Source organism: Nelumbo lutea, chromosome 5 (genome assembly GCF_056320005.1).
Source record: "Nelumbo lutea isolate HS-2025 chromosome 5, American lotus-T2T, whole genome shotgun sequence".
In the NCBI taxonomy this organism is placed as follows: Eukaryota; Viridiplantae; Streptophyta; class Magnoliopsida; order Proteales; family Nelumbonaceae; genus Nelumbo; species Nelumbo lutea.
In genome coordinates this window covers 85223276-85241306 of record NC_142688.1, presented here as the reverse complement: position 1 = coordinate 85241306, position 18031 = coordinate 85223276, and the positions used below count along the sequence as shown (strand labels likewise).

The following is an 18031-nucleotide window of genomic DNA, read 5'->3' as shown; positions in this document are numbered from 1 at the left end:
TGTAATGTATATTATCAATAAATATATAATTATATAATATAGATACTAGAAATATATGTAATATATTATATTATAAATATTATATATTATAAATATATTTATATAATACATATACTTGTTGGTTCGGTTAATCGGATTTTTCAGTTCGGTTTCATTGGTTTGGTTTTGTTTTTTGGTTTTTGGTGAGCACCACTAGTAGTAGTTATTCTCCATATATTTTGTTTTTAGTTACTCCTGAAACTGGACCAAAATGTTGAGATTTGAAGTTTTCATCAAAATTTGTCCATTTGTTTTATGTTTTGAGCAAGATAGTTGGTAGTCGTTTTTATTTTTGTAAATTCCTTAATATTTATTGATTTTTTATTTGTTTAGTTTTTCTGTTCATGCTCAGGTTTTTATCTCTCAGCCAAACTTATTCCAAAACAAGGTTTCTAAGGTTTACCTAAAGAGGAAAAAGCCAACTCCACAGAGAAACCTTACTGACAGTCAAATCTAGTTGAATGAGTTTCCATATGTTCATATTTGTTTTATAGGTTATGAGGCATAGGGTATATAAGCTATGAATCACTTTTCAACCATTTTGAGGGATTTAAGTTATGTAAACTTATGTACATTATATCATCTACATCTATGCAATTTCATTTCTTACTATTGTTTTCTAGTTTTCATTTGAAGGTTTGCAGTGAAGTTGTGGACCTGTAACTTCAATTCACAGCTTGCAAATGCTCTGATAATTGAAGGTGATTACCGAAGTTCAATTTCTGCTTTAGAACGTGGATATATATGCGCCACTGAAATATCCTATCCAGAGCTTCAGGTTTGTGGAAGCATAATAAAAATTTTATATGCCAGTTGTGTGCCATCTTTTAATCTTCTTAATATACTGAATTCAGAGGGAGGCATGAGTAAAAGCTATCTACCCTCTCTCTGCTTTATGTGATGCAAAAACCTGGGACTTAGAATCTGTTGTTGATTTTCTTACCAAGTAGACTTTTTTATGTCAAAGTTTGACTTGATTGGTTAATCCTAACAATTGGGTCTGTGTATTTGGGAAAGTCAAGATTTACGTGAGGTGGCTTGAGCCCCACTGTTAGAAGGTCATCTTACACTGCACTTCTAAGAACCTAGGTTCAGATCATGATGAACTGGTTTGACCAGATGCGAAATTGTAAGCAAAGAACTTTGATGGTACAAAGACTTGAGATCTCCTTTAGGGCTACACTAGGTGGTGTGCAGATTCTCATATTTAATTTTCTGAAAGTACAAAGGAGAGCATATAATTTGAATGGTTCAATCAAATGAGTTCTTTTTATGATTATTTGTAAGCAATCAGATGAATCTATGTCCCAAGAGAGTTCCTTTGGGGATCCATTCATTTTTGTCAATTCTTTGAATCTGACTGGTTTCATTACAAACACATGCATATGGGAGGCACTTGGGAGTTTATTCTGTTATCTCCTTTTCTGTGTTGCATGGTGTATGGTTTTATTATTTCTGATGCTTTATCTTATGATGGTGAGCCAGATGTTTTTTGCTACTTCTGTTCTGCATGTGCACCTCATGCAATGGGATGATGTAAGTTTGGTTGAGAGAGCTGTTGAAAAATGCAATGAGGTCTGGGAGTTTATTCAACCTGATAAAGTAAGTGCCATTATTATCATATCTTATTTTTGTAAGTTTTTAGATACATGCCTGATGTATAAATGCAATTAATAGATGGAGCTTTGGTTGAAAGTTTATAACAAGAATCTTTACAGTTGGTAGTTCATTTGAAAAATATAATGGAAAGCTATAGCTGTATCCTCTAAACTGACCTTTAGGATAGTTGGTGCTTTATGTTTATTATTTTTTATTTGTAGATAATGCTTGATAATACCAATTTGGAGTTGGTATGTGAAAGGAACAAACTTATTTGTATTTCTCTTTGTATCAGTCAAACTCAACTATTACTTTGATCCGATTTGACATCTTCCCTGGCTCAGCCAAGTGGTGGTGTCTCAGATCAACCCACCCCACCAACTGAGCCACCTTCCTTTTCCTTTTCCTTTTCCTTTTTTTTTATTTATTTTTTTTATTGATAACGTTTCAGGTTTTATTGAAAGATGATATGGTATTAGAGGAAGTCGTGCCTTGCACCCCAAAATACATATGGGCTAGCCCTTGCTGCCTAACCTCTAAGTTCTTTTACTTGATTGATAGTCCCCCTTTACAGCTGGTTTCTGGTCATACCTTGTCCTGTCAATGTGTCAACTAAACCATTGGCTGATCTAGAGACCCCATGTGAAAGGTTGCTCTTATCTCCCTAGCTTATCATCTCACTTCATTAATTTTTGTCTTGATAAATAAGATAAGATAAATTTCATTAATAGAAAACTAATGCTGTTAGGAGAGGCACGAGCTGCATCCTCTCCTAACAGCAGGGAGAAAGTCAAAAGATAGAAAACAGATTCAGTCTACAATTGAGCCCAATACAAACTTTCCCTGTTTACCCCTTGTTTTGCAAGACCATCAGCCATAGAGTTTGCTGATCTCTCCACCCATTGTATTTTTTTTTTTTTTGATCAATAAAAATTTCATTAATTCACCAAAGAGGTTACATAAGGAAGACAAACACACTTATCTTCCAAGTACAATCAAGAAAACAAAAGAATAGGTAGAGACAAAAAATTACAACTTAGCCCAAAACATTGAATCCCTTTCTGCCCCTTGTTTAACTAAACCATCAGCTAGAGAATTGGCTGATCTTTTGACCCAGCACATTTTAACTTCCATCTCCCGCACCGGCCACTCAAATTTCCTCCTCTGATTACTATACCTCCATAAACCATTGCTGTCTGCATTCAGCCACCCTATCACCACCTTCGAATCCCCTTCAATTAAGAATTTTCTGATGTTCATTTCCTTGGCTTTCTGGACTCCTTCCATAATTGCAAAGATCTCAGCTCTAAGGGAGTCACCCACTCCAATTGGGCCTGAGAACTAGGCAAAAATGACCCCATTCTCATCCCTAAAGACACCCCCAATCCCTGATTGTCCAACTACTCCCATCAAAATTTAATTTCATGAACCCAGCAGGTGGAGGTGTCCAAGACACACTCATTACTGACTTGATCTGTGTGCACTTTGCTATTTCATCCCACTTCGTCAACATGTCATCCACTGTGTAACCTGTGAATAGTTCCAAAGATTTCAGCCACTGTACAACCCTAAAATGAATGATAGCCTTTAGTTCTTCCACCCCTCTCAGCCGTTGAGAATATCCTGAAGTTTCTTTCTTCCCACATTGTCCAACATATTGCAGCCCTCAAACCTCTCCACATAGTCCTTCCCCTTTTCCTACGCCACCTAAAAACAGAAGGGGAAAAAAGGCCCTGCAGATCTGATAGAGGGTTCCATCTACACCCAAAGAGGGAAAAAACCCATTCCCAAATTGACCTCGCAAAATGGCAAGACACCAGTAGGTGAAAACCAGTCTTCCCATCCGCTTTACACAGAGCACACCAATGGGGTGACAAGCAAGTATTGGGTCGCTTCTTTTGGAGTAGATTACCAGTGTTGAATCTTTCCAAATAGGCTTCCCAACAAAAACTACTAACCCTAGGAGGGATTGCTCTGCACTAAACCTCATCAACAGGGAAAGGGGGGTTACAAGACTGGTGGACTAGCTTAGGACTTTGAAAAAGGAAGCACAAGAAAAGAAGCCAGTGGAGGTAGGGGTCCAAATTCTAGAGTCCACCCTTGTGGGGTCTAAGACAACATTATCAAGAAGTTCAAGAAGGCTCGAAATATTTGCAAAGTCTGAATCCCTCAAGGCCTTTCTGAGACCCAAATTCCACCCAAGCCCTGAATTGGAAGAGGACGAGGTAATGAAGGATAGAACTAGCTCATTTTTAAGATCAGATAGAGCATACAAAGAAGGAAACAGATCCTTTAGAGGGGCATTCCTTACCCAAGTTTGTTCCTAGAATTTTATGGAGTTACCGGAATTCAGATCATACCTGATATTGGGGTAGAATACTAGAAGCAGATCATGAATCGCTTTCCACGGAGAAAAGCTTGTGGTCCTAGCTTTGATTCCAACATCCCAACCATTGTGCTCCAACCCATGTATACTTGCCACTATTCTAGCCCATAGCTTCTCCTTCTCCAAGGGGAACCTCCACAACCACTTCCCTAGAAGAGCCATGTTCCTTCTCCTAACATTTCCGAGCCCCAAATCACCACAAATTTTACTCCTGGACACTACCTCCTAGCTGACTCTATGATCCCTCTTCTCCTCTCCCGGCTCCCACAAGAAGTCTCTCATCAACTTCTCCAACCTGTTAGATACCTTCACTGGGATTTTGAACGCAGACAGGAAGTAGATGGGTAAATTAGCAAGCGTGGCCTTAATCAGTGTAACTCTTCCACCAAGAGAGAGGTAATTCCTTTTCCAAGAGACCAATCTTTTTTCAAACCTTTCCACCACCAGGTTCCAAAAGCTCTCCCTCGTAGGGTTGTCACCTAATGGTAACCCTAAGTAATTCAATGACCACCTTGACACTTCACACCCCAACACTTCTGCACTCTCCCTGATCTCTCTCTCCTCTATATTCACCCCTGCTACACAACTTTTCCCAAAGTTCACCTTCAAATTAGACATTTGCTCAAACAATTGTATCACCAACTTCAAGTTCCTGATAAAGCTCACATTGCCACCTTCACAGAATAGAATCGTGTCATCAGCAAATTGTAAGTGAGTGAGGGGGGTTTCCGTCCTCCCGACTCTCCAACCTCTAATGAGACCCCTTGAGTCTGCTTTGTGAATCAATTTCCCAAGGACCTCCGCAATTAGTATGAACAAGAAAGGAGAGAGAGGGTCTCCTTGTCTTATACCCCTACTGGCTGGAAAGAAATCTACCACCGTCCCATTCACTAGCACTGAATAATGACAATTCTGGACACAACCCATGATCCAATTGCACCATCTACCACCAAACCCAAATTTGATCAAAACTTTCCTCAAGAATTCCTAGTCCACCAAGTCATAAGCCTTTTCCAAGTCCAACTTACAGACTATTCCCTTCTTTTTAGCCTTCTTAATGTTCTCCACACTCTCATTAGCAATTAAGATTTGATCAGTGATTTGTTTTCACTCACAAAAGCTCCTTGATTTTGTGCAATGATGTTTGGAAAAATCTCCTTCAACCTCAATGACAACACCTTAGCCATGATCTTGTACAGGCTATTAACCAAGCTAATTGACCTAAAGTCCTTCGGGTGGGAGGCATCTTTCTTTTTTGGAATCAGAGCTATAAATGTAGAGTTCACACCTGGATTGATAATTCCTCTCCCGAAAAACCCATCAAGCACCAGCAAAAGATAATCTTTCAAAATATCCCAACAGTCCTAATAAAAAGCCATTGTGAACCCATCCGACCCTGGAGCTTTTGTTCTATCCATAGAAAATACAACTTCCTTAATCTCTTCCAAATCAGATCTTCTTTCCAACCTTCTCCTGTTCTCCACCCCTACATCTGGCCAATCCAAACCTTCTACCCACACCCTTCTACTTATCGGCCTTCTTAGAATGGATTTAAAGTGCTCCACACAAGCCCCGACTATCTCCTCTTGTTGTGTTAACAACTCCACCTACTACCAATTTGGAGATAAAGTTCCTCCTTCTCCTTCCATCCGCCAAAGAGTGACAATACCTAGTGTTTCTGTCTCCCTCCTGCAACCATTTACACCGAGATTTTTGCCTCCAGCTTATTTCCTCCTTATACAGGCAATCCTCTAACTGTCTTCTCAAGCCTCTCTTGAGTTCCTTATCTTCTTCTCCAAATTCTCCCCTTCTTTAGAGTTAATGTTTTCAAGTTGGTCCATCAGTGCTTTCTATCATTCTTCTAACCTCCCAAACTCCAAAAGATTCCACTCCTTGACCTTTGCTTTCACAAATTGTAGTTTCTTATGGAATCTTATCCCCTCCCAATCCACCATTGGGTTACAGTCATACCACCACTCCCTTACTTTATTGGTAAACCCAAGGTGGAGTAATCACATGTTTTCAAATCTAAATGGGGCGGGTCCTCCACTCCTTTTCTCCTTACAAATCACTATGGGCCAATGGTCCGAGGTCACCCTTGGGAGAGCTCTTGAAGCCAAATTTCCCCAATGTTCTTCCCAATCCAAAGAGAACATGAATCTATCCAACTTAGAGCAGATGGGACTAGATTGGAGATTTGACCATGTAAATGTTTTGTGGGCTAAAGGAATCTCTTTAAGCTCAAAGGCATCCATAAACTTGTTAAACTTTTGCATGCTTTTTGTCACCCTCTGATTAATCTTATTGGTTTCCTCCGAGTATCTAATCACATTAAAATCTCCATCCACACACCATGGCCCATCCCACAGTTCTCTAACATTAACCAATTCCTCCCACAACTCCTTTCTCTCTCTGTAGTCATTTGGTCCATATACATTTGTGAGCACCCATACATAACCATCCTCTTGTTGCTTAAACTTCATGGAAACCGAATACTTCCCAATCAGCTCCTCCAGGCCTTCAACCGCATCCCTCTTCCACATTGTTACAATCCCCCCCGAAGCACCAACGAAGGAGCAACCACCCAGCTAATCCCCCTGGCTTACCATACACTCCTCGCCCAACTATTATTAAACTCCATTCTCTTGGACTCCTGTAACAGAACAATATCTGGGTCATACCTCCTTATCACCTCTTTTATTGTTGCTCTTTTTCTTGCACTCCCTATTCCCCTCATGTTCCAACTAAGTATCTTCATTTCCACTTCTTTCTTGACTCCCTCTCTACCTACCCATTATTTTCCCCCTTTTTTTCTATCTCTTGTTGCCCCGAACTTCTTATCCCCTTCTACATCTCTTTTCAGTCTCTCTACTTCACTCAGCTTCCTCTTCTTTGTTTTTGTCTCTTTCTTCCTCTTCTGTAGACCTTCTTTCAGCACATTCAGATCTTCCAGCCTACACCCCATCTTCCCCACAAATTCTGCTATCATGTCCTCTTTCACCGAATCCTCCACCCTTATCCTTCCTGCACTTTCCCCTCCAACTCTGCCCCCTGCCCTTCCCTCCTCGCCTCTGGTCGCACCCCGCTTCTCTCCTCTCCAACCATCCCCCCCTCTCCTATTACCTGCCTCTAGTCATGTTCTCTCCCCACATTCCTCTTCCACTCTACCCTCCTTCCTTTCCTTCCTCTCCACTGACCCATTCCCTCTTCCTTCCTCCCCACCCTTCCTCCAAGTTAGAATTCTTTCAACTTCACTAAATACTCTTTCAATGATTTCCCACACTTTTTCGTTCCTATACCTCCCTTCCCGCTCCTCCCCACAGTCCTTCACTTCCTTCTCCACTACCTCGGATAACCCACCATCTAGCTTGGCTGCATATTCATGGGCTACAGTACATGGCGCCGGGACGGAATCTGGAACCAAAGACATAGGAAACACATTAGTAGCACAACCCGAATTCACTTTGTTACTTGGGATTGATAGAAAGGTTGGAAAAGGACTGTTCCTGGCCTCCCTCTCTTGTTCCAGATGTTGGTAAACGTCTGTCTCCCTGAGTTGGTTGGAAAGTACTTGTGTCCTTTGGTCACTCTGGTGATCTATCCTCTCTACCCCTGAATCACCCCTAGGAGGTGTATTCCTGCTCTGCTTCAAGTTCTCCCGATTTGCCCCTTTTGTTGTATCTTGCACACTCTGGAGTCTTGGAGGTGAATTAGTCTGGTTACAACCTTCACCCTGAAATAAGCTTGTAATATTCCACCCATCCATGTCGCCTCCGGCATAGCCACCTTCGTCGTTTACACTGCCCACGCTGGTACCATCATTTGAGCTTTCGTCCAAATCTTCATCTTCCTCACTGCATTGCACCCAACCTTCATCCGCCTCTTCCCTCTCTTCTGCTCTTTCCCTTGCATATCTTGGATTCGGCCTGTTTGAGGAGTGTCGCAGGGAGCTAATCTCCTCACAGTTCCGGCGGAGGACCCACTGAAAGTTCCCCTTCTCCAACTTCCCCTGCTGCGAACGTCCCCCGTCCATTCTTGCCATTTGGGACGAAGATAGACCAAGTTCACTGTCTAGTAATGGTCTATGTTGTGTCTCCTTACCCCGACCCACGTGACAACTTAAGTTATCACGTGGGTCATTCGAAAAAGACCTATGTTCGGTATTAGGCCCGCTCGACCCACCCGCGTGGCCACTTAAGTTGTCACGTGGGCCCTTAAATGAGTGGCCTGGTTCACTTTCCAACCCACCCACGTGACTTTTTAAGTTGTCACCTGGCTCCTTCCAAATTTGTCCCGGTTTAATCTTCAGCCCGCCCGACCCACCCACCACCTTCATCGGCTCAGACCAAGCCATTCTGCTCCCAGAAGCAATCTGCTTCTTTGTCACGTCAGCATAAGATGAAGAGCCCGTCCTAATTTTGTTTAATTCAAACCCATTTGAATTAATTTCCTTAAATAGGTTGCCTATCGTTTGGTTTTCCCCAGCCGACACAGTAACCCTAGATTTAACCTTCATCTGCTCCACCTTTTCACCGCCCTCTCTGTTCCCTCCACGTGTTCACCACCCTGCCATCTCATCATCTTCAACCTTAGGACCTTCTTCCCACCACGACCGTTCGACTTCTGATGCCACCCACACCTTGTACCAGGCTTCATCTGAACAGATATCAAAGAACCTCGGCAAGTTCTCGTGTTTAACACCAGCAACCTGTAACTCCACTGCACTCAGCTTACGTCTATCAGCCTTCACTAAAACACCTCCCAGGCTCTGCACTATATACTCAAGAACAGGGTCCCGCCATAGGTGAAATGGAAGGCCTATTAGCTTCAGCCAAACACACCCATCTTGAACTTTGACTTCATTGTAGATTGGGCTCCAGTTCTGAACCTGTATCAGACCTCCATCCACCACAACTGCTTTGAAGCTTAGGTCCTGGTTGCCTACATCAAGCACGGCTTTTGTCTCCGCAAAAGGGAACAGCATTGCTTCATTCCCAGCACCTATCTCTCCTGCATCTGTACTCAGAACCTTCTTCCAATCCGTCACCCCTTTATCAGCCACTAACACCATTCTTTTCTTCCATTCCTCCTTCCCCACTCCTACCAATATTCTTCGATGAATAGAAGAGCAAGCAACCACCATTTTAGGACTCAAATGACCTTACACTTCTACACTCCCAGAGGTACCAATCAATGCTGCCTCCTCCTGAGTTTTTTGACTCTGGTCTTCAAGCTTTTGGCCAGTTGCCTTCCCTCCATCCACTCCCTTCTCTTCCGAAGCTACAAGGTAAGACTGCAGCACCTGCACAAAAGCCATCCACCCTTTCTGCAATCTCCCTTCCGGCACACAAAGCATTTGTTTTCCATTTGTTCCAAAAAACTCCACCACAGTGACGAACCACCCCTTCTTGTTTCTATTCAGTTCTGTTACATATCTCTTGCCTGGAACTGACATGGAGTTTTTCCAACCATTCACCTTACCAAAGTTGATAACCCCATCTACGAAACCTTTCATCCATGCTATAACCTCCTTTGACACCAACACTGTCGCCCTGTTATTCTCTCTGATATTGATTTTGTTAACATAAATCGAGATATTACATTTACATCAAGGTATTGCACCAATAGACAACTTTAGAGTTTTCCCAAAATAATTGTTGTCTAGGAGTCCCTTGTTTAGCCAATGTATCCGCCATCCCATTTGCTGTTCTTCTCACCCATGTGAAAATAACATTCATCTCCCTTGCTAAACTTTCTATTTCCCAGATTGTGTGCCTATTAGATCCATGGGATTTGGGTACAACTACTTGTCCACGAAATGACCACTTATGAGTCCCCTTCCACCTCCAGTTTATGAAATCTGAATTGCTTAGCAAGTTTTAATCCCTGGAGTAGATCCAACAGTTCTGCTACCAATGCATCTCCACTATCCAAGGGTCCTGAATATAAGGTCAGCGCTCTTCCCTCTGAATCTCTGAAGATCCCTTCCAAACCAGCCGCTGTCTGATTGCCTATATAACTCCCATCGCATTGATTTTGCTACCAATTTCCCCCAAGGATTTCTTGTACCAGAAAGGGATTTGGAAATGTTCACTGTTTTCACCAGTGAGCAACCTTTACTGGTATGTTCTCAGTAATTGTTTCTCTTGAATGTCATTCATCTTTGAGTATTCTAGCATCTCTCTTCCCGAACTGTTTATAGAACTGCAGCCCTAGTGCATCTCTACATGGAGAAGATAGAATCCTATAGAAGACTCCTCAGTACCCCTACAGGTGTTCAGCTGCAACCAAATACATAGAAGAAACTCCCAAATGCCAAGGGTAAAAATGCAGGAGCTTAATAAATGGTATGTAGTCTCACAACATTCCTTACACTGAAACCATATCTGGGATGAGAGGTATCAGTTAGGTCTTGTCCTTTGAAGAACATTACAAGTGCTCATTTTTAGGTGAACAACCTCTAGAAAAATGCTCTTTGTTGAGTTGGTCCGAGTTGTTTTTTATTTAGTTAGGAAGTTGTTGGGCTTTAGGCCCATTAGTTTATGTTTTTTTAAGCTGTGACTGTTCAGCTATATTAGTAGCCGCCCTACTAAGGGCATCCTTGTAATATCTCATCCTTTAAGTTAAGTATAAATATAATGAGAGGTAGGCAGCTAGGGTCAATTCTGAACCCTGGTTGACTTCCTACTCTTTTCTTCTTCTCCTTTCTTCTCTACTGCTGAAATCTTCATCTTCCCCCTCTTTCCTTTCATAAGAAACTCGACGAAGTCTACAATTACTTATTTCTACTTGGTATCAGAGCAGGCCGAAGGTTCCTTGAAGTTGTTCTCTCATGCAGCCCTAGATCGGCTGACTGCATGGTGATTTAAGAGGCTGATCGAAACTCTCAGGTAAGCCCAATTTTTGGATTTTTTTGGTGGACCTGTGTGCCCTGTAGCTGGTCTAGGGTTTCTTATCAAAATCAGGAAAAACTAGAGAAAGGGTAAGAGTCATGTTTCTGTTGGACTCTTCAATTTTGACCTAGGAAGTGGTGCCCTAATTTTTTAGGGTTCCTTGGAGTTTTTTGTAAGGGGCAATTTAAGTCCTACCTGATTTGGAGGCTTCTAGAGAGAGCGACTACCTCTTCTCTCTCTTCTTCCGTTCCACAGAAAAGGAATCTTTCGTGGGAAGAAAGTCTAGGACACCAGAAAGGTGTTGTTGGTTCCAAAAAGTGTTTTGTTTGATCTTGTTGCAAATTTCAGTTATTCTCATTACATTTTTTGAGAAGCATGGAGGGCCACGGAGTTGAAAATAAGCCCGGGAGTGAAATGGGACCAGTGGGAGGAGGTGTTGGAGACCCTTTCAGGGCTGGGACCATTACTACAGTTAGGTTGGATGGTGCAAATTACTTAGAATGGTCACAATCTGCAAAAATGGCCATTGGTGCTCGTGGGAAATTAGGGTATATCACTGGTGAAGAGGTGAAACCCGAAACTAACAACTCCCGGTGGGTACAGGAGAATTATATGGTGATGACTTGGTTGTGTAATTCCATGTTGCCCCATATAAGTAAAATTTTTTTATGGGCAAATACAACTAAGGAAATATGGGATGGGGTTGTAGAAACCTATTCACAGAGGGAGAATGTTGATAGGGCTTATTAGTTGTGAAACCAAATTATTTCTACAAGGCAGGGAGAGAGATCTATTGCAGCCTATTTTTCAGCCCTTAAAACCCTGTGGCAGGAGATTGACCATTTAGAGACATTTGCTTGGGAAACCACTAAGGATGCAGCTACCTATCAGAAACATCTAGAGAAGTATAAGGTGTTTGAATTTCTTGCTAGCCTTAATCCTGAGTATGATATTGCACGACAACACCTTCTTTCCAGGGACAGTGTTACTCTCTCCCGGGCATATGCATTTGTGTCAGGGGAGGAGTGCAGGAGAGATGTGATGATGAAAAACCTTATTCCTGATCAGTCTGCCATGGTAAGTGTTGTGAAACCTAAACAAAGTGGAGATCGGGGTGGCAGTGAAATCAAGAAGGAAGATAAAAGAGATTTGATCTGTGACTACTGTAAGAAGCCTAAACACACAAGAGATACTTGTTGGAAGCTTCACCCACATCTTGTGCCGACTAGATTGAAAAATAAGAAGGGAAATGCACACATGGCCGTTACTGATGACATTCCGGCCCCTCCTACTACAATTGCTCTGGAGTCTGTTGCAGCTGCTGCAGTAAGGGCCGAACTTGAGAGGTATGGGCTACTTCTGAACCAACGGGATATAGCCAGTTCCAGTTCAGCCGCAAGCGGACAGCAAGGTATAGGTGGCACTAATGGAGTCCACTCTACTTCCTTTGCTCACACAGGTAGTTCACACGTAACTGCAAATTATGTTTCTACTTCAGGTAAGGAGGGACCTCCTTGGATTATAGATTTTGGAGCCTCAGAGCACGTGACCCAGAGCTCTACTATTTTTTCAACTTACCAACTCTGTTCTGGCAGAGATAGGGTCTCCACAGCTGATGGATCCCATGTTCCTATTGCTGGGAAGGGATTTGTCAAGATTAGTGGTTCTATTTCTCTACCCTCTGTCCTTCATGTTCCCAGATTGAGCACTAATTTGTTATCTGTTAGTAGTTTGATTAAGAACCCGAACTGTTCAGTAATTTTTTCTCCTGGTCATTGTATTTTGCAAGATCTAGATTCAAAGAGGACGATTGTGAGTGGTCGTGAAGTAAATGGAATCTACCTCCTAGATGTCCTCCTCATCAGAGTCGTCATGTCAGTAGGGATAGTGAGTTAGGGTTTGTGGGTCAAATTATGCTTTGGCATAATCGTTTGGGCCATTTATCTTTTTCTTCTTTGAGTTTTTAGTGTCCAAAACTTTTTGAGTCTGTTAGTTTGTCAAGTCTGGAGTGTGAAGGTTGTCAGATTGGAAAGCATTGTAGACATTCATTTAAACCTAGTAATAAAAGATGTTCTTCTTCTTTTGATGTTATTCATTCGGATGTGTGGGGCCTTTACCATGTTCCTTCTATGGGAGGCTATCGCTATTTTCTCTTATTTGTGGATGATTTCTCACGATACTCGTGGATTTACCTGATGAGATCCCGCGATGAAGTACCATCCTTGGTGAGGCAATTTTATTAGATGGTACTAACACAGTTTGGAACAAGAATAAAGGTGTTCAGATCCGATAATGCCAGGGAATATTTTGAAAGACACCTTGCCTCATATCTATTAGAATATGGTGTTGTCCATCAGAGCAGTTGTCCCTACAGTCCACAGCAGAATGGTGTTGCAGAAAGGAAGAACAGACACATTGTTGAGATTGCAAGAAGCATGAAGATCACATCCACAGTTCCGGTTCGGTTTTGGGGTGATGCAGTTCTCACAGTAGTATATCTGATCAACAGGGTGCCCTCTCGTATACTTGGATTCAGCACCCCATTCAGTCTCCTTTTTCCTCAGGGGAAGATGTTTCATATTCCTCTCAGGGTGTTTGGGTGTGTCTACTTTGCACATATCCTTAGTCCTCACCGCTTGAAGCTTGATCTCAAGGCAAAGAAGTGTGTCTTCCTTGGATATGCAGAGAATCAGAAAGGGTACTACTGCTATGATCCAGTCTCCGGGAGCCGGTATGTTACCATGGATGTCACATTTTTTAAATCCACGTACTTCTTCTCAAAGAGTCCTTTGGGGGAGTGTTTTGGGGAAGTGAGTCAGCAGTCTATTCCTCTCCCAGTTCCAGTTCCTGTGTCTACTCCTGTTCTTGGCCACCACCCTGTGGCACTTACCTTGCCACCTCTTTTGTGTTCTGCTTCTTAGCATTGCTTACGACAGAGACTTCACAAGGAGGTTGATTCCACTACAGCAGAACTCACATCACTTCTTTCGATTCCTTGGAGACTCCAGATTCGGCTGACATGGATTCAGGTATTCCTCTTGGTATCGCTACTGTTTCAGTTCCCATTGATCCTACTAACACTGTTACAGATAACCTTGATCTCCCTATTGCTCCCAGAAAAGGGAAGAGAAAGTGTACTACTCATTGTATTTCACTGTACTTATCCTACAGTGGACTTTCTCCTTCCTACCGTGCTTTTCTTTCCTCTCTTGATTCAGTGTCTATACCCAAGGGTGTTAGTGAGGCTTTCTCCAAACCTTAGTGGAAGACAACTATGCAGGAAGAGATGACAGCTTTGATTAAGAATCAGACATGGGACATTGTGGATCTACCAGAAGGCAAGGAGACAGTTGGATGCAGATGGGTTTACACAGTAAAATATAAGGTAGATGGAAGTATAGAAAGGTACAAGGCAAGACTTGTTGCAAAAGGATACACACAGACCTATGGCATTGATTACTTGGAGACTTTTGCACCAGTTGCAAAGATGACCTCTGTTCGGATACTTCTTTCTCTTACTGTCTCATACTCTTGGCCCTTGTTTCAACTTGATGTGAAGAATGCTTTCCTAAATGGGGATCTGCAAGAAGTGTATATGGATCTTTCTACTGGCTTTTACAATGATACTGAAAAGGGAAAGGTATGCATGCTTAAGAAGTCACTTTATGGCTTGAAACAATCTCCTAGAGCATGGTTTGACAGATTCAGAAAGGCCTTGATTGCTTTTGGCTACACTCAGACTCAATCCGATCACACCTTGTTTGTGAAGCGAAGGGGATCTTTGGTGTCAGTCCTAATTGTTTATGTGGATGATATTGTTGTCACCGGGAATGATCTGAGTGAGATTGATGGTCTGAAAAGGAATCTACATAAAGAATTTGAAATTAAGGATCTTGGAGAACTGAGATACTTCTTAGGCATTGAAGTTGCAAGATCAAAACATGGAATTTTTATCTCTCAAAGGAAGTATGTCTTGGATCTCCTTCAAGAGATAAGGAATCTTGGAACAAAGGCAATCAACACCCCTATTGATCATAACCATAAAATCAATGCATTAGAAGGTGAACCAGTAAAGGATATTGGGAGATATCAGAGACTTGTGGGTCGGCTGCTATACTTGTGTATGACAAGACCAGACATTTCCTATGCAGTAAGTGTAATAAGTCAATACATGCATGCTCCTTGAGTCCAGCTTTGGGAGGCAGTTGACAAGATTCTTGCTTATCTGAAGGGACACCCGGGCAGAGACATATTGTTTACTGATCATGGACTGTTGAAACTAGAGGCTTATACAGATGCAGATTGGGCAGGATGCCTTGATGACAGGAGATCAACTTCAGGAGTGTGCACCCTTGTTGATGGTAACCTTGTCTCATGGAAGAGTAAGAAACAAACAATGGTGGCAAGATCAAGTGTTGAAGCCGAATACAGGGCCATGGCACATGGAGTTTCAGAACTTCTCTAGATCCGTTCCCTGTTAGAAGAAATTGGTGTACAGGAAGAACCTATTGTTTGCTGAAATAGTGCTGTCGAATGAGAGAAGAAGAGGAAGAAGAAGAGGAACAGAAATGAAATGGGTGGCTGTAATCTCTTCGGCCAGCCCTAATCTATTATATATAAAGGCATTACATAATGTTACATGAATGGACAAGACTTCCCCCGATTAGTGATGGGACACCTAGTCGAAATAAACATTAAGTAAGATTAGGCCCAGTAACAAGGCCCACTAACTAATGACTTAAGACCCAACAAAAGGTAAACACACAAAATAAGACAGCCGAACCAACACTCCCCCTCAAGCTAAGCATGGATGTCAATCATGTTTAGCTTGCCAAGTAAGTCCATGAATTCCACTGTAGCTAGCCCTTTAGTCAGAACATCTGCAATCTGCATCTCGGAGGGAGTATAAGGAATGCAGAATTCTCCTGAGACAATTCTTTCTCTAACAAAGTGACAGTCTATCTCAATATGTTTTGTTCTATCATGTTGCCCTGGGTTTTTTGCAATGTTGATGGCTGCCTTGTTGTCACAGTACAACCTGAGAGGGCACTCAATCTTTATTCCAAGTTCACCAAGCAGGATCTTCAGCCATAAGAGTTTAGCAACGCCATGAGCCATAGCTCGGTACTCAGCCTCTGCACTAGATCTTGCAACCACATTCTGTTTTTTACTCCTCCATGTAACTAAATTTCCTCCAACAAAGGTACAATACCCAGAGGTAGACTTCCTGTCCCCAACAGAACTAGCCCAATCTGCATCAGTATATCCTTCAACTTCAATTTTACTGTTTTTCCTGAACAAAATCCCTTTCCCCGGGCAAGACTTCAAATATCTGAGGATCCTTTCCACAGCTTTCATGTGAGGGATCTTAGGAGTGTGCATGAACTGACTGACAACATGTACAGCATAAGCAATGTCAGGACGAGTAAGGGACAGGTAAATCAATTTCCCCACCAACTTTTCATATCTTTCCTTATCAGGGTAGTCCTCTCCTACTGACACCTATAGACCATGATTCTGTTCTATTGGAGTATCGGCTGGCCTACACCCCATTATGCCTGTCTCTTGAAGAAGATCAATGATGTATTTCCGCTGACATATATAGATGCCCTCTTTGGATCTTGCAACTTCAATCCCAAGAAAGTATCTCAGTTGGCCCAGATCTTTGATCTTGAATTCAGCAACCAAAAACTCCTTTAGTTTTTTAATCTCTTCCTGATCATTCCCTGTAATTACCATATCATCCACATAGACAATAAGTGTCGTAAGTTTGCCATTTCTCTTCCTTATGAATAGGGTATGATCTGCTCCACTTTGTGTGTAACCCCCTTTCTTCATGACTCCACATAGCTTCTCAAACCAAGCTCGAGGGGACTGCTTAAGGCCATAAAGGGCCTTTCTCAGTCTACATACCTTCTTGCCAAAGACATAACTTGGTGGAGCATCCATGAACACCTCTTCATGTAGGTCGCCATTCAAGAAATCCTTCTTCACATCCAACTGATGTAGCTCCCATGAGAAATTTGCAGCTAAAGATAATAGAACTCGAATTGTGTTGAGTTTTGCCACCGGAGCAAAAGTTTCTTTGTAGTCAATCCCTTCTTTTTGAGTAAACCCTTTTGCTACCAGTCTAGCCTTGTACCTTTCAATGGACCCATCCTCCCTGTGCTTCACAGTGAACACCCACTTGCATCCAACAGTGCCTTTCCCTTCTGGTAGATCCACTAATTCCCAAGTCCTTGCTTTCATTAAGGCTTTCATTTCTTCATCCATAGCCTCTTTCCATTTTGGGCCAGATACTGCCTCAGTATACCTGGTAGGAACATGCACAGAAGATAGAGCAGACACAAAAGAACAATAACGAGGAGACAACTGTGAGTAAGACACAAAATCAACAATGGGGTATTTGATAGTACAAGAACGAGTAGACTTACGAATGGCACTAGGAAGATCTAAGTCAGAGAAACTTATAGGATTACCTTGAGTTTCTGAGACAGGTTTATCCGAGTCCAATTGGTCGCTGTCATGAGTTAGAGGATACCACAACTAGGTGGATCCTCTTCCATCCCACTAGTCCAATTGGTCGCTGTCATGAGTCCAATTTGCAGCTTGTCGGAGTCTTCAGTAATATTTGCAACATCACTAGTAGTAGCTGGTACAATGGGAGCCTCACTAGATTCACCCGGGATACCACAACTAGGTGGATCAGGAGGAGAATATGGAAGACCTGAGGTCGAGAGAGGTACAAAGAATGGGGAAACAGAAGAATCCTCTTCCATCCCACTAGTCTCCCCCTGAAGAGGATTCTGGGAAGAGTGAAAATAGATTGAGACTCAAAGAATACCACATCCTTTGTGACATATTTTTTCTTGTTGACTGGATCATAACACTTGTATCCTTTCTGAGTAGGGGAGTACCCCAAAAAGATTCCCTTTGTAGCCCTAGGATCCAATTTGGTCTTCTTCGGATCCTTGACATGTATAAAGCATACACAACCAAAGACTCTCGGTGGAAGAGAAAAGTCAGGAAGATGGGGCCAAAGAACAGAGAAAGGAGTTTTCATCCCCAATACCTTGGATGGCATTCGATTTATCAGATATGATGCAGTAAGGAT

General features: G+C 42.3%; 1 protein-coding gene across 7 annotated transcripts in view; it reads left to right on the top strand.

Moving 5' to 3' along the window:
* LOC148853233 (Tetratricopeptide repeat (TPR)-like superfamily protein) overlaps positions 1 to 18031 on the top strand; it is a 69956-nt gene that overhangs the window by 23538 nt on the left and 28387 nt on the right. For 4 of the 7 annotated variants that reach the window (XR_016099346.1, XR_016099345.1, XM_088945241.1 and 1 more), the window contains exons 3-4: positions 676 to 817; positions 1525 to 1641. Coding sequence is in view for 4 of the 7 variants with exons in the window: in XM_088945241.1 (XP_088801367.1) it covers positions 676 to 817; positions 1525 to 1641 (259 nt within the window). In the remaining 3 variants the exon portion in view is untranslated. The remainder of the gene's footprint in view (positions 1 to 675; positions 818 to 1524; positions 1642 to 18031) is intronic. The other 3 variants (XR_016099347.1, XM_088945244.1, XM_088945242.1) reach the window with 1 other exon arrangement.